Source organism: Convolutriloba macropyga, chromosome 9, assembly GCF_964194025.1.
Source record: "Convolutriloba macropyga chromosome 9, txConMacr16.3, whole genome shotgun sequence".
Taxonomy (NCBI): domain Eukaryota; kingdom Metazoa; phylum Xenacoelomorpha; order Acoela; family Convolutidae; genus Convolutriloba; species Convolutriloba macropyga.
This window is the reverse complement of record NC_134476.1, coordinates 65386688-65409215: the sequence shown is the minus strand read 5'-3', so window position 1 is coordinate 65409215 and position 22528 is coordinate 65386688. Positions and strand designations below refer to the sequence as shown.

General features: G+C 37.0%; 1 protein-coding gene across 1 annotated transcript; it reads right to left on the bottom strand.

The window, feature by feature from the left end:
• Nucleotides 1-13351: 13351 nt before the first annotated feature.
• On the bottom strand, nucleotides 13352-13876 carry LOC142346290 (uncharacterized). Its single transcript, XM_075398805.1, has one exon. It carries the CDS (start codon nucleotides 13874-13876, stop codon nucleotides 13352-13354), a length of 525 nt encoding a protein of 174 aa, XP_075254920.1.
• Nucleotides 13877-22528: the final 8652 nt, after the last annotated feature.

Here is a 22528-nt window from a genome sequence, read left to right as displayed (position 1 = left end):
ATGGTAGCTTTAAAAGCGTGATTTGGAGGACCGTGACCTCTTTCTATATCACAATTGATGCGGACTTTGCCATAGTACATACGTTCTGTAGCAACATCAAAGGTGAGAGTGATGCTTGTTAATTGTAGTGACCATCCTAGTGTGTGGATGACATGATATTCATGTTCGTGGGTTGGTTTTCCCGGGACAGTTAGCCCATGGATTATCTTTGGCGCTAGGGCTCCAATTGTAATCACGAGGATTATAGACCAAACTTCCGTGTTGGAAGGCAAAGGGTCGATAGCGGTCTAGTTGAAAACGACCTGTTTTAAATCACGGTCTAAGTCACATAGCTTTTTATAAATACTAAGACTTGTGTGATCCTTTTCCAATAAAACTCGGCTAATCTTGTAGTCAAGTTTAGCGTCTATTTGGACATTAGGGTGAACTGCACCGAACCAGTTTTGTTTTCGAAAGAGTTCATACTTTTTTCGACTTGCGGTAGAGTTGTGATTCCTGTGGAATCACATATCCGTCGCGAATATTAGCTTTTGTGTAAGGTGTAAGGGGGTGGTCCATCAGGTACGGTTATATGTGTACTATCAAAATCAGGTGATGGTTTTCCTGAAACAAAATGAAAACCTTCGCGGTATTGTATAAAAATATCTCGATATTGTGTTGCGTAATACGGGCGATCTTCGTTGCATTTATAGAGTGGTTTTGTGAGAACTTCGAAACTGAAAAGTGCAGATTCATCACATAGTCGTTGTATAAAACGGGATATGTGGCTTATGACCACTCTTATGACCAGTTTCATTATTCTCGAGTGTTTCTGTAAAATATCGTTTTTTGAATTTGATCATACGTGCATGTGATCTTCCAACATCAAAAATTCTACAGTGATTTTCAGGTTCCCAAATAATGGTAGCTTTAAAAGCGTGATTTGGAGGACCGTGACCTCTTTCTATATCACAATTGATGCGGACTTTGCCATAGTACATACGTTCTGTAGCAACATCAAAGGTGAGAGTGATGCTTGTTAATTGTAGTGACCATCCTAGTGTGTGGATGACATGATATTAATGTTCGTGGGTTGGTTTTCCCGGGACAGTTAGCCCATGGATTATCTGTGGCGCTAGGGCTCCAATTGTAATCACGAGGATTATAGACCAAACTTCCGTGTTGGAAGGCAAAGGGTCGATAGCGGTCTAGTTGAAAACGACTTTGTTTTTCCTCAATATTTGCTTGCCAACGAGGATCATCTAGTAAATCAAATTGTATCATTTGTGTGTGGTAGTGGTGTTTACTTATGAGACCAATGCGTGCAAGTTCTCTACGAGCTTCAACTTCTGTGGGAAAGAAAGGTCTTTCCATATTATTAACATACCAAATATCGTGATTAAACCGGAAACCTCGTTTGAGTAAGATTTTGTGACAAAAGTTTGCCTTGTCACTGAGCTTATTGTGTATTTCATAGGCACGTTTTTTTTAACGTGCGTATTTGGGAAAATATGTGTACTTGTGCGGGGAGGATTTGAAAATCAGCTGGTTTGATTTTGCATTCGCCAATTTTGTTGAGTTTATAATACTGCATATTTGTAATATGCTTTGGGGAACACTCATAATGTGTGACAACGAGGTCTTGTATGCCTGTTTTGGGTGTAGAAATATTGTGTTGATACAACAACTTTTATTGGTTGTTTAATCGGAAGTGAACACGAAAAGAATAAGTTAATGAGTATGTAAATTAAATTTGTAATGGACATGCGTATGAGAGTCCAGAGTGGATTATAGAAAACAAAGTAGCCTGCAGTTTTCTTTATGTATCTATCAAATTTATAGTGTATTTGTTGACAAATAAATGGTGATGGATTAGTTTTTACTCTAAAGATAGGTGGTGCTGCAGCTTGTGGGTGAAAGATGAGTTTGTCCTGTTCGACAACAATTTCAACAGAGAAAGTGATCTTTGACTGTTTCAGTAGTTCATGAGCTCTATGTTTTTGGAGAGGTGTTATTTTATATGACTTAGAAATTCGTTGTTACTTAAAATCGATACTAAGTTTATCGTACCCCCACCCGCCCTTTTTGGAGACCATAATAACGGTGAACAACTATATAACTGGGCTATTATATAGATGTTCACCGTTAGTATGGTCTCCAAAAAGGGCGGGTGGGGGTACGATAAACTTAGTATCGGGTTTAGGTGGCAGTGTTGGATAAGTTCTGGTTGTATGCGGATATTTGCCAACACAATGGTGAGAAAGTTGATCTGGATCAGGAGTTGGTGTATTTGAGCTTAAGTTTATGACTGACGGTGTGCCGGTAAAACTTAAGGGTATACAATTGTGAAAAGAGGGTGATGAATTGGCTATATTAAACGAGTTATTCCAATGTGCTTGTGACAATAAATTTTTAAAATTTGTCACTGGTACTTGGGGTGGATTAAATGGGATATTTGCAATTTGTGAAGGGGTAGGCGAAGAAATTTGAGAACTGGTTGGATCAGAAATAGAAGTGTCAGAAAAAAGCTAATATCATGTGTAGTGTCGTTAATATGTGAAACAGTGTGAAATGGCTTTGGCAATTCTGAACTATGTGTTTTATCCGTATTTGCGAAATTTATAGATTGTGTGGAGAATTGTGGTGTATTAGAATAAGTAAGCAGTTTAGGTTGTGGTGCTCGTGGAGGAGCAGGTATTAGTACGGGTGGGGGAAGTGTTGTATTTGGAAGAAAACCAGAATATGGTAAAAGAGATTGTGTTTTTATTTGGTGTTGTTGTGCTTGCGTTTGGTGTATTTGCATTTTATTTTGATGGGGGGATATGGGATTACTGATTGTGGGGTAATGTGGGGGAGAGTGTCCAGTAGGACGAGTTCTATCTGCAGATTTGGCAGTAGTAATGACTGAGTAGGGTTGTTCCTCAGTTTCTTGTGCTTGTGACTTTTTATTAAAGAGCTTAAATGATGACTTTTTGGGTGTTGATTGTTTAGTGGCTTCGCTGTATGAGCAACTAGGTGATTCTGAGACTGGGTGAGCACTTGGATTAATATTTGATTAATGACTAGAGGACGCAAATGTGACGATAGATTTTGGCCCAGAGTGGGGCAATTATCACAATAATCAAATTTATAGTGAGTAGAAGTGGTTATTACAATTATTAACAGATTTAAGGTAGGTACACTTACGCGGATTGCTGCGCAGGGTGATTCTGGTGGGTTGACATTATGGAGATAGATGAGATCTGAAAACTCAGAAGAAAAAACTGTTAAAAGCTCGGCGATAGTATAATCTTTTTTTTCAAATGAAAAGATAATTTGTGGATATTTAACTTTGTTTACTGGGTTGTTGTTGTTTGATGAGTTGTTGGTATTGTTCATCTAATCGTAAAAGTTCTTTGATATAATTTATATTATATGAGGCTGGGATAGCGTCAAGATTAACAGTGTAAACAATGTCAGCATACAGAGTTTCTGAGAGTTTTGGTGTTGCTTGTGTTGGTAAAATTGGTAAGTAAAAGAGAGTGATGTGTTCGTTATTAAAGTCTCTAATAGAAAAAACCCATTCACAACAATTGTGTGAATATAATATGTGATCGAGATTATAAAAGATATCTTGAAAACGAACCTGTTTAGGTTTATAATTCTGAATATATCTAAAGGTATATGCGTAAGGTGTTTTTTTGAATAAGACCTCCAATCTGGGTTGGGAAGTTATGTGCATACCTGTGTAAACTTGAAGTTGTTTTTTCTTTCAGTGCTGTGAGACTAAAGGTTGTATTAGAAGTGGGTAGATTGTGATACTGGTTTGTGTAGATTGAGGTAAAGTTGTAAGCAAGGCTTTGCTGATCGCTAGTAGAAGAACTGTGCTGTGAGACAGTTCTTTTTTTTAGAAGAGATGGGTTGTTGTGAGAGAGTTTGAAAAAAGACTTTTGAAAATTTTACAAACTCGTTGGAAAGAGGAAAGATAGAGTTGAGAATGAAGAGAGAATTTAGATAGAGTAGATAGAGAGTGAGAATGTGGATAGTGATGGAGATAGAAAGAGAGCAACTAGGTTGAGAGAGCGATAGACTGTGAAGTGATTTTAGGCGATACGATCTTCCCTGACAACGAATTTACATTCGGGTACAAAAATGTTACCGAGTCGTATCTTGGCGAATAAATGAGATTAGGGAATTATTCCCAGACCAAGCTGTGGGTCGGCTACTAACTTAATTTTTAGTCATTTTCCTTTTTATTATCCTCGAGGGGAGTGGTTTGTATTTCCCTCCTTTTAATTTCCTGATGGAAATGTTTTTGTGGTTCTGCTAGGGTAGCAGGTGAAGAGATAGTCCGCGTGCTTTGTTTACTGTTCTATGGGGTATAATTAATTTTCCCAGTGAAAGTAATTGTATTACGGGGAAAAGGGATGAAAGAACTATCTGAATTATTCCTCTCGTGTAAGAGAAGGAGGGAATTGTATTTTTAGTGGAAGTACATTTATTAGCTCTTTTGTGTGTTATGCTAAATTTCATTCGGCTATTTAAAGCGAGCAGAGTAATGTTCTGTATAGTTGGATAGTTAAGTGTGAACGGTTTCATATACTCGTTGTTCGTGAAGCCGAAATTTTGGATTGTGGTATAAAAATTCTGTAGTCTTTTACTGGTTGTCGTCGACGGTTATCCCTTGTAGTATAATTTTTCGAAGTATGTTTGCGTATTTCAGACGGTATACAAGATGGTTGGGGGAAGGGTTATCTGGGAGTGGTGTATTCGGTATGTCTAGACTAAACGAGACAGACTTTTGCTTGGTAAGTAGTGGCTTTTTAGGTGGTAATTTTGAGAGTGAATTATCCGAGAAGTATTTCTCAATTTGTTCTTGGATGAAGAGTTCTTTGGGATAATATGGTACAATATTATTCCTATGTCGTGTTATTTGTTTGCAGGAAAAATCTTCTAATTTATAGGTGACCAACGTGGGAGTGTCAACAATTTTATAAGGTCCAATTATCTGTGGCTGGATCTTCTTTGATATGCCAATTTGTGGGGCTTTATTTACTATTAAACCGTAAGTGTTTATTTTGAGTGGTTGTGCCGTTCCGAATCGGCGATTGATAAATGTGCGTAAATGTTTACTTTGGGCTAACTGGTTATGTACTTCATTATAAATTTCTGAGTGTATTTTTTCGCGATTAAGAAACCTTTCTGCAATTTTTTAAGGTTCCTTTCTGCAAGGTTCCTTTCTGCAATTTTTTAAGTTGAGGTTGATGACATAGATGGTCTGCGTGTGTATGTTGAGGGAAGGAATTACAAGGTGAATCTTCTGAAGGTTCACAGTTTTCAAAACTATCTGTGGTTGAAGATAGATTGAACATGATTGGTTTCTTTGGTTTATGACCAAATACCAATTCATGTGGTGAGAGATTCATGTTTGTGCAAACTTGTGACTTAAAGGCAAATGGAAATATTTTTACTTTCTGTGACCATGTGTCATATTGTTAGTCCAAAACTGTACAAAAAAATGTATTCAATTGGCGATTACTATTTTCAACGAGTCCATTAGACCACGGTGCGTATGGTGTACGTGGTTTGAATTGTACATTATACGTGCGACAGAAATGTGCAAATTCTCCATTAATATATTCATTTCCGTTATCTGTTACCAAGATATCTGGTATTCCGAACCACAATCCAGTGGTCAAATAATATTGTAAGTGCGTTATTTGCATCATTTTTGGGTGATGGGAGGAGAACAACGTAATGTGTAAATGCATTTACGATTGCATAGACTTATGAGTTACCATCCGAAGATGGAGAAATTGGGCCTTTCGTGTCCATTGAGATACGGTGGTTGAAGTAAAGTGAAACTTCTAAAAATGGCTGTTGTGGTGCCATTAAGAGGTTAGGCATGGATTTGCTCGTATGACAATTTAGGCAATCTTGTGTAATTATTGCTATTCAAGTTTTAACATTGGGAAAATAATAGGTTTCTATGATGGTTGCATGTGTTAATGGTAGAGAGTCTAAGTTCTGTGGTGGAAAATAGGCGAGAATTTGCCGAGACTAGTTCCATTTTTCCAAATTGATTCTTTTGCAAAAGTGCAGCTCCAATACCAAGCGTCGCAAAGGATACAGAAATGTTTTTTTGAATTCGGAATTGCGAGGCGGAGTGTTCCGTTCGTAAGTTCCTTTTTTACTTTGTCAAATGTTTCTTGTAACTCGGGAGTCCATTTGAAATCTGTGGTGTCTCGGAGTTGTAAATAACAAATCTAAGAATAACTTGTAGGTTATATATATATATATATATATATATATATATATATATATATATATATATATATATATGTATATATATATATATATATATATATATATATATATATATTTATATTGAAATGAAGGTTAGAAATCCAACAAAGTTTTGAATTTCCTTATTGTTTTTAGTTGGTTGTAGTTATACAAATCCATCTATTTTTGATTTGAGTGGATATATGTGGTTATTTTGGATTTGGTGTCCGTGAAATTTAACTGAATCTAGGAAAAAGAAGGATTTGTCTGGTGCGGCTTTAAGGTTTTCATTTTTGAGCATCGTGTGATACTGGGTAAGTGTTTTTAGCATTTCTACTGGTGTTGTATCTTGAATGAAAACAACATCCAGATAAGTAATTATTTTGTTTTTTCTTATTAGTGGTTTAAAGATACTACTCATGAAAGATGAGAAGGCTGCTGGACCGATAGAAATACCGTAAAATAGACGTTTAAAACAGTATTGTTGTCCGGCAATTACAAAATTAGAGAGTCATTGTAACGGTTTATCTAGTGGCATTTGGTTGTATGCACTATTCATGTCGGCTATGGAGAAGATGGGTCCTTTAATTCGTGTTAGAATAATTTGTTTTGGTTCTATAGGCCAACTACAATTCGTTTCGTCAATCATGGTGTTTAATTGACGGGCGTCTAGGACAATTTTTAGTGATTCTCCTCTTTTAAGGATGATAAATGTATTTATAAAAGTGTTTCCCGTGGTTAAAGAATCTGTATTAACGGGTGCTAATAAGTCAAAGTGTGTTAGTATATCTAATAAGTGTTGTACTCTGTCTTGTAATTGTAGTGGAATACGTGTGGCTCTTTGTTTCTTAAAGATAGCCGTAGCTTCTAATTGTAAGCTTAGTTCAACTTTGACTTTGCCATTATCAAACTCTACTCTGGCATAGGATTTTCTGAATTGAATGGGTAGTTGTGCTAACTCTTCAAAATGTGTTTGTGTCAATTTTGTGTGTTCAAAATTAAACATGGTGAGGAAATCTCTGTCTATTTCGGTGAATTTTGTGACTGCAAATGGCATAGCGAGTTAATGGTATGCAGTTAAAGAATATGTTAGTACTCGGTGTTCAAAAGGTGTAAAATAGATCGATTGATCGCTAATTACTAGAAATAATCGTGAACAATATGGAGGTGGTTTAGTTGATGATTCATAGAATTTTAATATTTTTTTATCACCATTACAGATAATTTCTAGTGTGTGAAACGAGCTTTTTATTGAATCTACATATTTTTCCAGGAATGGTGTACCTAGAATGTTGAATTTTGTATTCGATAAGTGAAACATGAGTGTAAACGATGTATTTTTAAGATTTCTATTTTCTGTTACATCTGGGTGTAATGTGAGTTTTATCGTTCCGTTTGAGTGTAATTTCGAGTTATTTGCTGCTGAAAGAACAAATGTTGACGGTTTAAGTCGTAATGTGTAGTATTCTTTTAATTCGATCCAGGTGTCAGTGTTTAAGATATTAAGTGTTGCACCTGAATCTAATAGAAACTCTATTTCTAGGTGTTGTGGAGAGATTGTTTTCTTAGGATCTGGTGTTTGTTGTGTATATACTGTGAGTGGTAGCACCCATATATTATTTTTACAAGAGGTTGAAAGAATGTACTCTTCTCTGAGAGTAATACATTCTTCTTGACAATTAAAATGCTCGTCTTGTGTGTCATTATTTAATTCTAGAAGAAGTTCGTTAAATTGTTGTTCGAGAAGTGTCTTGTCCGAAGTATTTTGTGTTTCAGCCTTTTCAGTATTAGATGTAGTATTGTCTAATTGTTCTTGGTTTAATAAAGAATTTGTGTAATTTCCAACGTTTCGGAGTCTATTTCGTGAGAATGGTCGTCGTGAACAATTTCCATCTCTATTATAGTAAGGTGATTGTGGTCTAGAATTATTTTGTGTATTTGATTGAAAATTTGATCGTGGGTAGGGTGAACCATTTCGACTGGGTGGTTTGAAATTACTTTTTCCATAAAAAGGTTTTGAATTATTTTTTGGAAATTTATTTGGGCTTCTGTGTCGAGAATTGTTTCGGTGTTCTCTGCTATTGCTACGGGAGCAATATGGAAACGGTTGTGGTTTACCTGTCACATTGTTTGACGTTATTTGTCTATTTGGAAGGTTTTGATTTCCTTTCATTGCTTGATTAAAGGTTTGTTTTTGGAAATTTGGTTTATCTAACGGTTTTGTATAACGCTTATCACGGCATGTGGAGATACTATGTCCTGAGCGTGAACATTTTTTGCAAAATTTTAGGAAGAGTGGTTTTCCTTTGAAATTTGGATCATTTGTGTACTTGTGTCATACTACATTGATTCCGTGAGCAACATCTTGTTCCATTGCATGTACATCATCTATGGTAAGGTTTTTTCGAGTGAAAGACTATTAATTGGGTTGGAAAGAGTAGAATTTGTAGTCAGTTTGTGTCTACCAATATATGTTCTCGTAATATCTTCTTGATGAATCTTTTCAACTAACTGTGCAATTGGAAGTTGTGGTTCCAATGCAGTCGATTTGTGATTTGCAATCTTTTTCAGTGCTATTCGTGCTAGTTGTGGATCGAGTGCTTTAACAAGTGCATCGGTCATTTGTGCATTCAAATATCTGGAGCATTATTAACGTATGCTTTTCGAGTCATTTGTTCAATTCTGAGTGCGAGTGTTTTTATTTGTTCGCCAGAGGCACGACGTGTTATTTTTTCTAGTAGTAATTTCGCTTGTGTTTGCGATTGTTGATTATCCAAGTCTTTCTGGAATTCACGGCAAAAAGCTTGCCAGTTCTTTTTGATATCTAGTGGTAGGTGTGAACACCACTGTTGCGCTGGTCCTATTTGGGCCGTTTGGATCATAGCAATTCTTTTCAGAATCCAGGTTTCATGAAATGGTGAGTCAGTTTGCTCTGGTCCTGCTGTCATTACCATATTTGCTGTGATAGTATTTAAAAAGTCTTCTGTTGTATATGTGGGATCAGTACCATCAAATGGTCTGACGGATTCTTGCATAGGCACAGAACCACCTAAGTAGGGATACATCATTGGAGTATTCCTACGGACTACAGGTGATGGTGTTTGTGTGGATGCTGATTGTAAATAATAAGGAGTTAGCGTATTTGTGTTTTGTTATGTATTTTGTGAGTTTATATGTCTCACAATATGTACTAATTGCTGTGGAGTGATTTGAATATTTTGATTAGTTCCTTGTGTAGGTTGAGTTGAATTATTTAGGATAATCGGTTCATTGTTAAAGTGTACAGAATTTTGTCTATGTAGAAGGGGTAAAGGTGTATTATTGATTGGCAATATGGGTATAGTTGAATTTAAAGGGTCTGAATTTTGTGTTAATTCAGTTGAGTTTACGGGTTGTCTGTGTTGGTTATTTCGGTAATTATTGGTGTTATTAATTGTTGAAATGTTGTTGACATGGTTGTTATTATTTTGGTTGTTGTTTTGATCATTTTCATCAAGGTCAATTAGTGAGTTTACCGTATGCGATGAAAAAAATGTTCCATCATCTAATAGTGTTGAGTTAAAGTCTGTTTCTACCGTTTCATTCATACGTGTTTCTGAATGTTGATTATGGATTAGTGTATCCATGTTTTTTGTTGGTGAAGCTTCCAAGGAGGTGTTAGTGTTTTCTGGAAAATTAGTACAAGTAATTGGATTTTTTTCCTCATTATAATTTTTAATTGTGATGTTCTGGTGATTAATGGATAATTTTTGTATGTCTCAGATGTTATCTTCGGGATGTTAATAAAGTTTTGTGGAAACCAATCAGGATCATAAATATATTGTAGTGTCTTTGGTAGTTTAGTTATTAGTTTTGAGTACATTTGTGCTATTAATTTGTGGCCAGAAATATGTGTCTTACTAGACTTTTCCAAAATCGGTGTATGTACCAAGATAAGTGTGTTAGTCTGTCTAATATTGCTTCTTCGCTCAAATCTGCATTTGTAACACAAGTGATATACATCTTTAGAAGATGGCTGAATCCTTCTAGTTCTTGTCTTGCAATTTTATGCACGCTTTTTTTTCCTGGTGGGCGAAGCGTTTGCATTAAGTGCAGTAGCGAGTCGTTTAAGAAACTCGAAGGAAGATTTTCTAAATATTCCTTCTCTGTCTGAGGGTTGTATTTCAGACCATATTCCGTTAAGGAATTCAAATAAAGTGTCTGATAATAGATGAAACAGAGTGTCATATATTAGAGAGATATATTTATTAGTGAGTGGGCACAAATGAAAAGAACTGAGCAGTTTGTAAGCTGAGTTCCATAAATTTCAACTAAATATGAAAGAAAGGCGGTTCGTGAGAACTGTGATGCCTTTTCTGGTAGACTAGGGTGAAGTTGTTCTACTGCAAAATAGTGGTACTTGAGTTGTTGTGCTGTATTTAAGAGCATATTCAACTAATCTTGGTGTTGGTAGTTTTTAACTATGAAATGTACAACTTCTTTTATTAAATGTGTGTTATTTTGTTTTAATACTGCGAGTTGTAATTCATCCGAATGCATCAGTAAATTACAGGAGGATTGATCAGTTTATTGATCCATTTTTTTAATTTAGTTTTATGTGGTTAATTTGTTTTTATTGGGACTGTGTTTCCCTTTCTTATGAATTTTTTAAACATTATGATTAGAAAAGTCTGTTTTCTAAATCTAGAACGTTTTCTCAGGAGAGAAAAGGGAGTTTTTCGTGAGTTCTTTTTACGGTTAGAGTTTGTTAACTCACTGGTCGCACCAGTTAAGGCAGACCCGGAGAGGGCTCCTTTTACAGCCTTAAAGTATGAAAAGCTAGGGCTACTTATTTCTGCGCGCGAAGTAGACTTACCTATATCTCTAAGTCTAACCGACTCTGTAAAACACTTAGTATAAATCTGTATTATTACGTTGTGTAGTAAGCATAGCACCGGAGTCAAAGGTATACACATAGTGTATGTAACTAATAGACCGACTCTAGCTCTCTATTTAAAAGAGAATAGTGTCTTCTCAGTCTCTGATTGGTGGAAGGTACACCTTCAGTATTCTTGCTGCTACACAACCTTAGTGACGTAGAATTTCCTCTCCATAGTTTTTTTGTATAGACCTAGTATGTTTTCGGGCACTCAGCTAAGCTTAATTAAAGGCTGAATAGTGATAACTAAATTCTTTCCCTTAACAGTCAAAAACACACCTCTAAAATTAATAAAGAAATCATCCGTTAGCAACATTATCATAAAAACTTTCATTATTTCACATCCCATATTTTCCATTCCTCTCAAATCCTCTTGTTCATAATGAGCAGTTAATACTGTTGATTATATAAAGCGAGAATAGAATTCTTTTTTGATGGTAACCAGGTATCTTCTAAAGTTTTTGCATCATTTAAGCATAATTAACCTGTTCGTTTTTTATGTGGTGCTCATTTTAATAAAACTGTACTCTATGTGTAGAGAACACGTTTCTAGTAATGTAAATTCAATAAGATAATGTTAAGTTCAGTCCCTTTTATCGGAGAGTTACTGTTTTACACGTGTTATTGGGACTGTGTTTCCCTTTCTTATGAATTTTTTAAACATTATGATTAGAAAAGTCTGTTTTCTAAATCTAGAACGTTTTCTCAGGAGAGAAAAGGGAGTTTTTCGTGAGTTCTTTTTACGGTTAGAGTTTGTTAACTCACTGGTCGCACCAGTTAAGGCAGACCGGAGAGGGCTCCTTTTACAGCCTTAAAGTATGAAAAGCTAGGGCTACTTATTTCTGCGCGCGAAGTAGACTTACCTATATCTCTAAGACTAACCGACTCTGTAAAACACTTAGTATAAATCTGTATTATTACGGTGTATAGTAAGCATAGCACCGGAGTCAAAGGTATACACATAGTGTATGTAACTAATAGACCGACTCTAGCTCTCTATTTAAAAGAGAATAGTGTCTTCTCAGTCTCTGATTGGTGGAAGGTACACCTTCAGTATTCTTGCTGCTACACAATCTTAGTGACGTAGAATTTCCTCTCCATAGTTTTTTTGTATAGACCTAGTATGTTTTCGGGCACTCAGCTAAGCTTAATTAAAGGCTGAATAGTGATAACTAAATTCTTTCCCTTAACAGCCAAAAACACACCTCTAAAATTAATAAAGAAATCATCCATTAGCAACATTATCATAAAAACTTTCATTATTTCACATCCCATGTTTTCCATTCCTCTCAAATCCTCCTGTTCATAATGAGCAGTTAATACTGTTGATTATATAAAGTGAGAATAGAATTCTTTGATGATGGTAACCAGGTATCTTCTAAAGTTTTTGCATCATTTAAGCATAATTAACCTGTTCGTTTTTTATGTGGTGCTCATTTTAATAAAACTGTACTCTATGTGTAGAGAACACGTTTCTAATAATGTAAATTCAGTAAGATAATGTTAAGTTCAGTCTCTTTTATCGGAGAGTTACTGTTTTACACGTGTTATTTGGACGAAGTCAAGTTCCCACTTTTTTGGCGGGAAGAGTTTCAAGTTTTGTAATATTGGCTTTGGCCTTCTTGAATTGATGCATCATCAACAGGCTCCGGGGAGAGGAAACCCATAAGTTAAACCAAAAAGGGGAGAATGATGTAACCAAGAGACCACAGGGTAGCTCGCGTTGCCTAGATTTCCGTTCCGAGAAAAAAGTGAGCAAAAAAAAACGGCTAATCAGCCAAAACACGTGCAAGACCGGCAACGGGGCGGACGTACGTACCGTAAGCCGTTTTTACCTTGACAACGCGTACAGATCCATCTTTTGCAGGCGACGTTTCGACAATTCGTCCCAGAGGCCATATGCCACGGGGAGTGAGGTCTTTGAGGATCCACACCAGGTCATTGACTTTCAAAGAGTCACCCTGTTCGGACCATTTGCTTCGTTTCGTTAAAGTGGGAAGGTACTCTTTAACTAAGCGTCTCCAGACGTGGTTCATAAGCTGCTGCACGTTCTTCCACGACTTGAAAGATGCTGGCATGGTTGACGAAAAGTCTCCTGGTGGCAGTGAATTGTAAGGTCTCTGCACCAAAAAAATGATTTGGGGTGATGGGTTCTTCCTTGTCTGGTACGTCAGCCACATGTGTAAGTGGTCAAGAGTTCAGCATGCTTTCGGTCTCAACCATGATGGTGTGGAACACATCTGATGAAAGCCTCTTGCTCCCTAGAATGATCAAAATGATCCGTTTAACATTTTGGATCAACCGTTCCCACGCACCACCAAAATGTGGTCCGTATGGTGGGTTAAATTTCCAAACTGTGTTCTTTATAAGAAGTTCAGAGGCAATGCGTTGACTGTCGAGAATACGGACGCATCGCTTCAACTCTTCATTTGCCCCGACAAATGTTTTGCCGTTGTCACTCAGAATAAGTTTTGGTTGACATCTTCGTGATGCAAAACGTCGGAGGGCGTTGAGAAATGTGTCCGTGTTTAAATCAGGGCATGACTCAAGATGTAAGGCACGTGTGAAAATGCATGTGAAAATGAGGCCGTAATACTTGGTGAGTTTGTCTTTGGTGTCTTCGATATAGAAAGGTCCAAAGAAATCAATTCCTGTATTAGCAAATGGGAATTGCGAGAGAGTATCAGGAAATCTACACACTGGTAGTGGCGCCATTAACGGCTGGATATTTTGGGCATCAAAACGGCGGCACAAAAAACATCAAAATCGGATGCTTAACAATGTTTTCCTGAGGCCGATAATGACGTATCTCTGTTGAACAAAAGCTTTGACGAGCTCGGTAGCTTGGTGTATACAAATTCGATGCGCATGCTCAAGATACAGGCGTGTTATTGAGTCTTTGGCATGAAGAATTATTGGTAATTTAGCTAATTTTAACTCTTCAGGAGCAAATTGTAGTCGGCCTTGTGATCTAAGTATTCCGTTTTTGTCTAAGTACGGATTTAGAGATCGAATCTTGCATTTAGAGTCTAGTTTACGTCCTCTTCTTAGCGAGTGAATAGCTGAATGGAAAACTTTTTCCTGTGAAATTCGAATTAAGTGACTGTGTGCTTGGTTGATGTCGTCTGCAGTGTACTGCTCTTTGTTATTTCGTTCTTTTTTAATTCTGAAGAGCAGGTTGTAAATAGTTGCGAGTGTTAACTGAAGTTTTGTCCAAGATCGAAAATGGGTTGGGTCAATGACTGGTTCAATCGGTTTTGATGTACTCGTTGTGTGAACAGAAACTATTTTGTGTGCGGAGTTCCAGTCGGAGTAATGTTTCTTTAGGAAATCAGGAGCCTGTAACCATTTAGAACATAATTCTTCTGGTTCTAGGCCACGTGTTCCATGGTCTGCAGGATTTTGATTTGTTGGTATATAATGCCATTGATTGGATATTTAAGATTCGTGTATGTCTCGGATTCTGTTGGCGACAAACAGTTTCTGTTTCTTCTTAGAAACAATCCAATCAAGAACAACTGGACTGTCTGTCCAAAAATGTGTATCTTGTATCTTCAGTGTTGTCTCTTTTTGAACTGTTTTCAGTAGTCGTATCCCGATTATTGCGGCCTCAAGCTCAAGTTTTGGAACGCTCAACGATTTTAAAGGAGTTACTTTGCATTTACTGATTATGAAGCTGGTTTCTGTTTGTTTAGTGTTATCGTCATAACTTGCAAGAAAACTGAGTGCTCGCGAGTGTTCAATGGGGGGTGATCCGAAATAGCTGTTTAGTTTCTTTTGCAATGGTTTATGTAATTTCTCGGGTAGCGGTGTGTCCCATTTTAAACCCAGTTGCCAAATTTGTTGCATTACAATCTTGAAGCGTATAGTCACTGGTGACGCAATACCGATTGGGTCAAAAATCGACGCAACAAGACTCAACAGTTTTCTTTGGTTATACATTGCTGCATTCTTTGGAAACTCTTCCAGTGGTTTTATGAAAAACTTATTATCAACCAAATTCCATATTTGTCCTAATACGCGAGTGAAATCTTTTGACTCGTCTAAGTCTTCACATGGAATTTGTTCCAGCACTTCGGGAGAAATAGATAAGAACTTGGTCAATTTGAAACCTCCTCGTTGGAGGCATTCTTTGACTTGCCTTTGACGTGTCTTTCGCTTCAGTGATAGTGGGCAGCGAATGAACGTAGTCGTCCATTTAAAATTGTTTCGTTATTGCTGCGAAAGCTTCGGGAAAATTTTTTGCATTGTCTTTAGCGCATTGATTTTGCACAAAGATGGCCATTGAAGGCAAACAAGTTGCCCCAAAAGTCAAGCGAGTGAACTGATATTGCATTATAAAATTGTTTTTTGACCAGAGAAACCTAAGTGCAGATTGATCTTCTTGTTTGACAGCAATTTGCATGAACATACTTTCAATATCTGCAAGTATTGCAACTGGATGCTCACGAAAACCTAGCAGTATGCCAAGTAAGCTGTTCAAGAGATCTGGTCCTGTTAAGAGGTTGCTGTTCAATGACTGTCCTCGATACTTTGAAGCGGCATTTGCCACCCGTCGAATTTTTCCCGGTTTGTTCGGATTTTGAACAGGATGATGAGGCAGGTACCATATTTTTCAGGTTCAGGTTATGTCATTTCTACTGGTTTTATGTAATTTTTGATTAAGTTTGTTGAAAGCGTTTGATCGTATTTTTCTTTCAGCGTTGGATTATTACCTAGTCTTTTCTCCAAGCACTTCAGCTGATTAAGAGCACAGTAATAATTGTTCTTCAAAAGGCAAGGCGTTTTTCAAGGAAAACCAATTCCATATCGCTCAGAGTTATGTCGGATAGTTTTCTGAAAAACTTTCAAGGCATCGTTGTCTTCATCTGAAAGAACAGAACTGTTTTCTTGGGTTCCTTCACTTTCAATTTTCCAGAACTGCTCAACTAATTCGCTTAAATGTGGTTCTTCCAACTGCTGTTTTCAAACATGATAAATGAATGGTTTAGTTGTTGTTGAATGATGGTTAATTGTTGTTTCTGAAGGGTGGAGAGAAGTTTCATACTCCCCAGCTAATGTCCATCCCAGTTTTGTTTTCACACCAAACGGTTGATTGATGTTTCCGGGTATCACTTCGATTGGATGAGTGTAAGCGAAAGTGTTTACACCTAGCAGGGCTCCAATTTTGCCACCAGCAACCTGAGGGAGATGTATGTGGCGGAGATTATTAAATGGGTCACATAATTGATTCAACTCAAATATGTTGGCTGGTGTGACGTTCTTTGCTGGCGTGCTGTATGCACGAGATATCTCAAAGCTTTGTCTCAATGATTTATATGGAGTGATAATAACTGGCGCTGTTATCTTTGAGAGTGGCATTTTGTTCTGGGTATTCACATATTGGAGTGTAGTAGATGTTTGCGCTTCGCAAGGAAGTGCTAAGAAGTTTGTTATGGTGTCAAGCAAGAATGTGAACTGGCTGCCATGATCTATCAGTGCATACGTATCAAAGGCCTTGTTGCCATTGACAAAAGACACCGGCATCAACTGTAGTTGTTCAAGCCAGTCTCTCGGAGGAGACGGTTTCTTATTAACGCATAAGCTTTGATTATTTGAAGGAGAATCGAGGTTACTCCTCTGAGTATTTGGCTCCTTCGTTTTACCAAAAGATTGTCCATAGCGACATTGTTGTTGTTTGTTTTGGCTCGGTGGCAGTTCAATTGGTGGAGGCTGTGTAGGACTAAATGGAGCAGATCCCGTGGAGAATGCTGCTGGTGGTCGTTTCACTTGTTTTGAATGGTCGTGTAGAGTAGAATGATGTCGGCCATTGCAGGACTGGCAGTTCTTTTTTGAAGAGCAATTTTGTCTGAGGTGATTATTGCTCCAACAATTCGTGCACAATTTGTTTTTGATAACGATTTTATATCGATCTTGCGGTGATTGCTTTTGGTAGTCGGGACAAGTTGCCAAAAAATGGTTATTATTGCAATGGGGGCAATGTCGGTTGTTTTGCAGTTTTCCGTTAGCTTTCGCGTTGTTTGAGATAGTTACCGAGGATGACCACTCCCTATTAGAAGTGGTTATTTGTGGTTTAATTGCAGGCTGCAAAACATCGTTAGAATTGTGTTTGCCAAATGAGTTTTGGTTATTTATTTGTGATGACGGTTTATAGTGAGCCATCGGTACACTAAAGTCTTTGACGTAGTCTACGTTGCTTCGTTGTTGTCTAAATGACGTAATGGTTTGCTCGCGATTGATGGTATCGTATATTTGAGCATGAAGTTCTAAGAATTGTTGAAACGAACGGTTTGTGAAGTTGGTTCAGTTGCTGTTGTGAGCCTATGTTCCGTCCATTTCAACAAAATATTGTAAGGCACTTTTTCTTTCGCTTTTTTGAGCAATGTGGAACTCTGAAGGTCTGCCTGGAAGCCGAGTATTCAAATGTTTGAACTAACGGCTTTAGAAAATTTGAGAATGCGACAAATGATTTTTTTTTATTTGAATCAGTGGCGTGCCATGACTCGAGTTGATTTATAAAGGCGCTCACTACAACACTTGTATCCAAAATGGTTCATCAGTTCATTTAGAGCTGTTTCATTATACGCTGGGTTACAGGAGTACGACTCAATGATTTGCTTTGCTTTTCCAGACACCGAGTTTTTGAGATACGTGATCCGATGTGTGTCAGTTATACCAGTATTATTATGAACCATAGAAAAGAAATTGTTCATCCATTCATGATATCGCATAGTGTTGCCATTGAAGTGCGGCAGTGAGATTGGTGGTAGTTTGATGGCTTGCTTGTTACCTACAACGTTGTTGGCAATGTAGTTTTTAACTAGGTTTTCTGGAACTGGTGGTGGCAGAAATTGCGGTAATTGAGAAAAATGCGAAGGTTTTAGGTTGCTGTTATCATTAAACATTGCAACTGTTGGACCAGGCGATTGGGAAATTACATTTTGGTAGTTATTGCTGTTTTTTTAAATTGTTGTGGCAGGGGGTCTGTGGTTCAATTGTATAGGATCTGTGTATTCTTTTTCTGAATTTGGTAGACATAGCAACTGGTTCACTGATGCAGAATTACAGTCATTCATTGTTTTTGTCCTGTACGGTTGTACAAAATGACTTGGTTCGATGTTATTCTCATTGCGAACAAAGTGGTTGCCGAGGAGCTGTTGCTGGTGTAAATTCGGCCAAGACTGTGAACTTCCAGCTATCTGATCTTCTGTATTGTGCGCAATATTCCTCGTTGCGACTGAGTTCACGATGTTGAAAGGCTGGTTTAACAGCTCTCCATTTGCATCATATATATTATTCCCCTTTTCGTTTGACGTCATTGTGATTTGCGAAGTACCAGGGTTTATTTGAGTATTCATTTGAGAATTGGACGCCGGCACTGTGGGATAACTGTTCCTTATTTTTGAAGGAATCGTAGTTTCTGCCATAGTACCAAGAGCAAACTGATAATTGTGAATCTTTTCTGTACTCATGGCGGGTTGCTGTACATTCTGAGTTTGAATATGACACACTTGCTCTTTGAGATTTTGTACATTGATGTCAAGTTCTCCTGAGTCAAGTCGCGGTTCATGAATTTTCGTTTTTGGTGGCACTGTTTGTTTGCCACTTATATTATCTCTTGTACTGGAAAGAATTTGAAATTCGGATTGGTTTTGTGCAGTAGAACTTCCTAAACCGATCTGTGTTTCACGGTTTTTCAAAAGTACTTGATCAGTTTGTTGAGCTTGAATTAATAAAAAGGTTCCTGGGGTTGTTCATTTGGCACTGTTACCTGTTGGAAGGCACTAGGGGAGATAGTTGTAAAAGTTGACATGTTATCAATATTATTAGGTACAGGAAACTGATTGTAAAGTTTGTTCTGAATAATAATTTCATTGCCAAATTGACAGGTCTGCGGGTACGTATCCTCAGCGGGTGTTTTCTGTTGTTGAGTTAAGTTAGGCTCAACATTGTTTTTACTATATCCTGAAATACGTTCAGCTTTTTTAAATTTTTTTTAGTATTTGGAATGTTGGTGTTATGTTGTTTAGTGTCAAAAGTTGTGATTGTGGCTGTTGACGTTTGAATTTTTTGAAAATCAACAAACCTTTTGTTGGAGGTTACATCAACCTCAAACGAAACGTCTATTGGTTGCTTTGTTGGAAGTAATGTGGTGTCTCCTGATGCGTTGGGATTCAGTTCGTCAGTTTGAATTGTGTCAAAGGCAAACGGATTTGTGGATGTATCCAGTTGTTGGTTCGCTGTGGACCTTTTTGCTGAGAAAGTTTGACTAGTTCTTAGAAATTTTGATAACAGTGGTTGTGTATTGCTGTTTGTTGGCAAAAAGAGGGAAGGTTTTGTCCTGGGAGGTATTGGCGGAGGTTGGAGTGGAGCTTCAACTTCATTATTGTTGTCCTGAACCGCCTGTGTTGACTTCTCGGTTCGTGTTGGCGATGATCTGTTGGATTCAAGAAGGCGTGAGCTGCACTTCGAACTGACGCTAATGTCATCTCGTAATCGTGTGGACGACTGACTGAGTTGTCCGTCGTCATCCAGGCTATTGACTTCATGTTCGCAGATCTGCAACTTCGAGAGAAGGTTTGACTGTCTTTCTGTTATTGATGAAACTGTGCTTGGATGAGGGTTTTCGAGGAAAACTTTTTCAGCGGCTTTTCTCGGTTCCTCCTTTGTTTCTTTGATGTTGTTTATTAGAAGAGTCAGCTTTCTAAAACTTTTTCTCTGTGAAATTGCGGTTTGCAGAAGATCCAGTTGATTCTTGAAATTCAATTCTGATATCTTAAAAACGTTCAGTGCGATCTGGCAGCTCTGAGTGTTTTTCTTTGTCATCTTGCTGTTTTGATCTCTTTCTCCTTTTCGAGTTTTTTCTTAATTGGAGATAGGTAAAAACGGCTTTAAAATTTCCTCGCGGCGCAATTTTTTTGAAGGAAGGGGTTTGAGATGCCCAACACCAATTCAACAATTAGATCTAATAATGTGTTTTGCTCGATAATTTTAGCCAAAAGAAATCCCTCCAAAATCAGTTACACTATATTATTGAAGCTAAATCTAGCTTTATGATTTTTTGTTTGAGAAAAACGGAAAACTCTCGAACGTGTGAACGTAGACCGTTTTTTTCAACAGACTCAAATAATTGCTAGTTTTGTTTATGAATTTTTGACCAATAAACTTAGGATGACTAAATAATTGTTACATTAGAACGAGGACTTTTGCTTTTGTTAGTTGCTCACAATTAAACTCCAGATGTTTCTTTTTCCCTCAAGTGAATGATACCCTAACCAAGTGTGTCTGAGCAGTGAATAAAAAAAACTTCAGTTAATTCGTAATTAGGAAAAAAGCGATGCGTTCAGGCAACACGAACTACTGAACACAAATTAGGTAGCTTGCAAAGAAACTTTTTTGTAGTGAGATCTTTCCTGTTGAACTGTTTCTTTTATTTTTGCTGTTTTGAACACAAAACTGAAGAATCTTTTATATGAAGGTAACATATGAAACTGTCTTTAATCATCAATCTTCATCATATTTTAAGGTGACTTCTGCAACCAGTTTTTCTACTGTGACAGTTGGTGACTACTTTGACCTTTGGAAAAAAACTTCCTTCATCTGATTGGTAACGTCTGTAACCAGGGAAAAAGGGACTTCAACTGTAACTGCTGAGACAAAGGACAAATTAAAAGAAAAATCTGAGCTTTGTAAAAGCTATGTTGACATAAGTATTGATCAAGATTTTGCTATCTGAGTTGGAAAATTGCAGGAAGCGTACAAAATGATTTTGCTTATCAGCTTGCTTTTTGATCAATTGTCTTTAAAAATTCTGGCTCATGTAGCTTTCACTTTTCAATTACTTAGCAAACGCAGCAAAAACTTTTTTGTTTTGCTTAACGAATTTATTGCTGCTGTTTTAAACTAGCAAAGAGCTTTTCTTCCCAATATAAGTGCAGCCATTCATCAAGAAAGAAAAAGCGAAAAGTTGAAAAAGATTCCAACAAACTTTAATATCTGATTCTGAAAAGGTAAAACTTTTCTATCAAAACCTTTTTGCAGCTTTTTGTTAGCAAGCGTGTCCTTTTCTAACAAGATAAAACGACACTCGATTTTTGTTTTGATGCGCCTGAGTTTTAACTGTTATCAACTCTTTTTTATCGAAAAGTTGCAAAAGAATCAATAATTTTTTGTCCAAAAGTTTGAAACATTGCCAGAACTTACAGAAAACTAACAGTTGCTTCTTTGCTCAAGCTATGGTGAGAAAAATACCAGTTTTTGAATCAATGTTTTTTTAAGGGGGAACGGGACTTCTTAGTTAACGTCTGAGACCTAGGGCGATCATCTGCGGTAACGTCTGAAACCAAAAACAAATGTCATGGCCTTCTCTAGGTGACTACTGAAACCTATATTTTCCAAAAAAATGTCACAGATTTTAAATTTTTTTTCTGTTTAGTAAAAAAAAATGTCGTCAAAGAACATCCATTGTCATAGAATACCCATTGTCATAGAATGCCCATTGTCATAGAACACCAACAAGACAGAATTCCGCCAACAAGTAAATCTTTTAGAATTCCAGTAACTGTGTAAATTAGAATTCCACCACTAAATTGTCATGAAAAAACTCAAATTATATTCAATAGAGCGGGTGGAAAAAGGGGGATGCTTGTGAGCAAGTAAAATTTGTAAATCAGAAGGATTGCAAACAAAAATTCGCACAGAAGAATCAACAAAAAACTATGTACTCTATGTGTAGAGAACACGTTTCTAGTAATGTAAATTCAGTAAGATAATGTTAAGTTCAGTCTCTTTTATCGGAGAGTTACAGTTTTACACGTGTTATTTGGACGAAGTCAAGTTCCCACTTTTTTGGCGGGAAGAATTTCAAGTTTTGTAATATTGGCTTTGGCCTTCTTGAATTGATGCAACATCAACAAAAACTAACTCATCGTCCATTTGTTCTGTTCGATTTTTAACATCAGGAGGACGTGGATTGCAAAGTTGAAATACATCCAATAGTCCAAAGCAATAAAAATCAAAAGTGACCAAATTTGCTAAAATTTATAGCTCATACTGCGTTTTATATGAAATGTTTAGCTAATATTTTCCGCAAAATTTAATTCCTACGCAGGTTTTTTTTGATTTAAATGAATTCTAGCTTTCCAATATTTGTCGTCAAGAGCCTGATTATCGTCACTACGGTTTACTGTAATAGAAACAGTCATATATAACAGTATTCAAAATGTAAGTGGGTTAACAAAAAACAATCGAGGTGTGCAAAACAAAATTGATACAAATTGTACTATCAGTCTTGATCCATTTTAAATATCCACTTTAAATGACAAGGATTAGGTAAAAAGTTGTTTAAGCCCAAAAAACCATAATATC

What these genes read in the sequence shown, in the direction of transcription:
- LOC142346290 (XM_075398805.1), bottom strand. Translation starts at nt 13,876, where the DNA reads ATGGCGCCACTACCAGTGTGTAGATTTCCTGATACTCTCTCGCAATTC.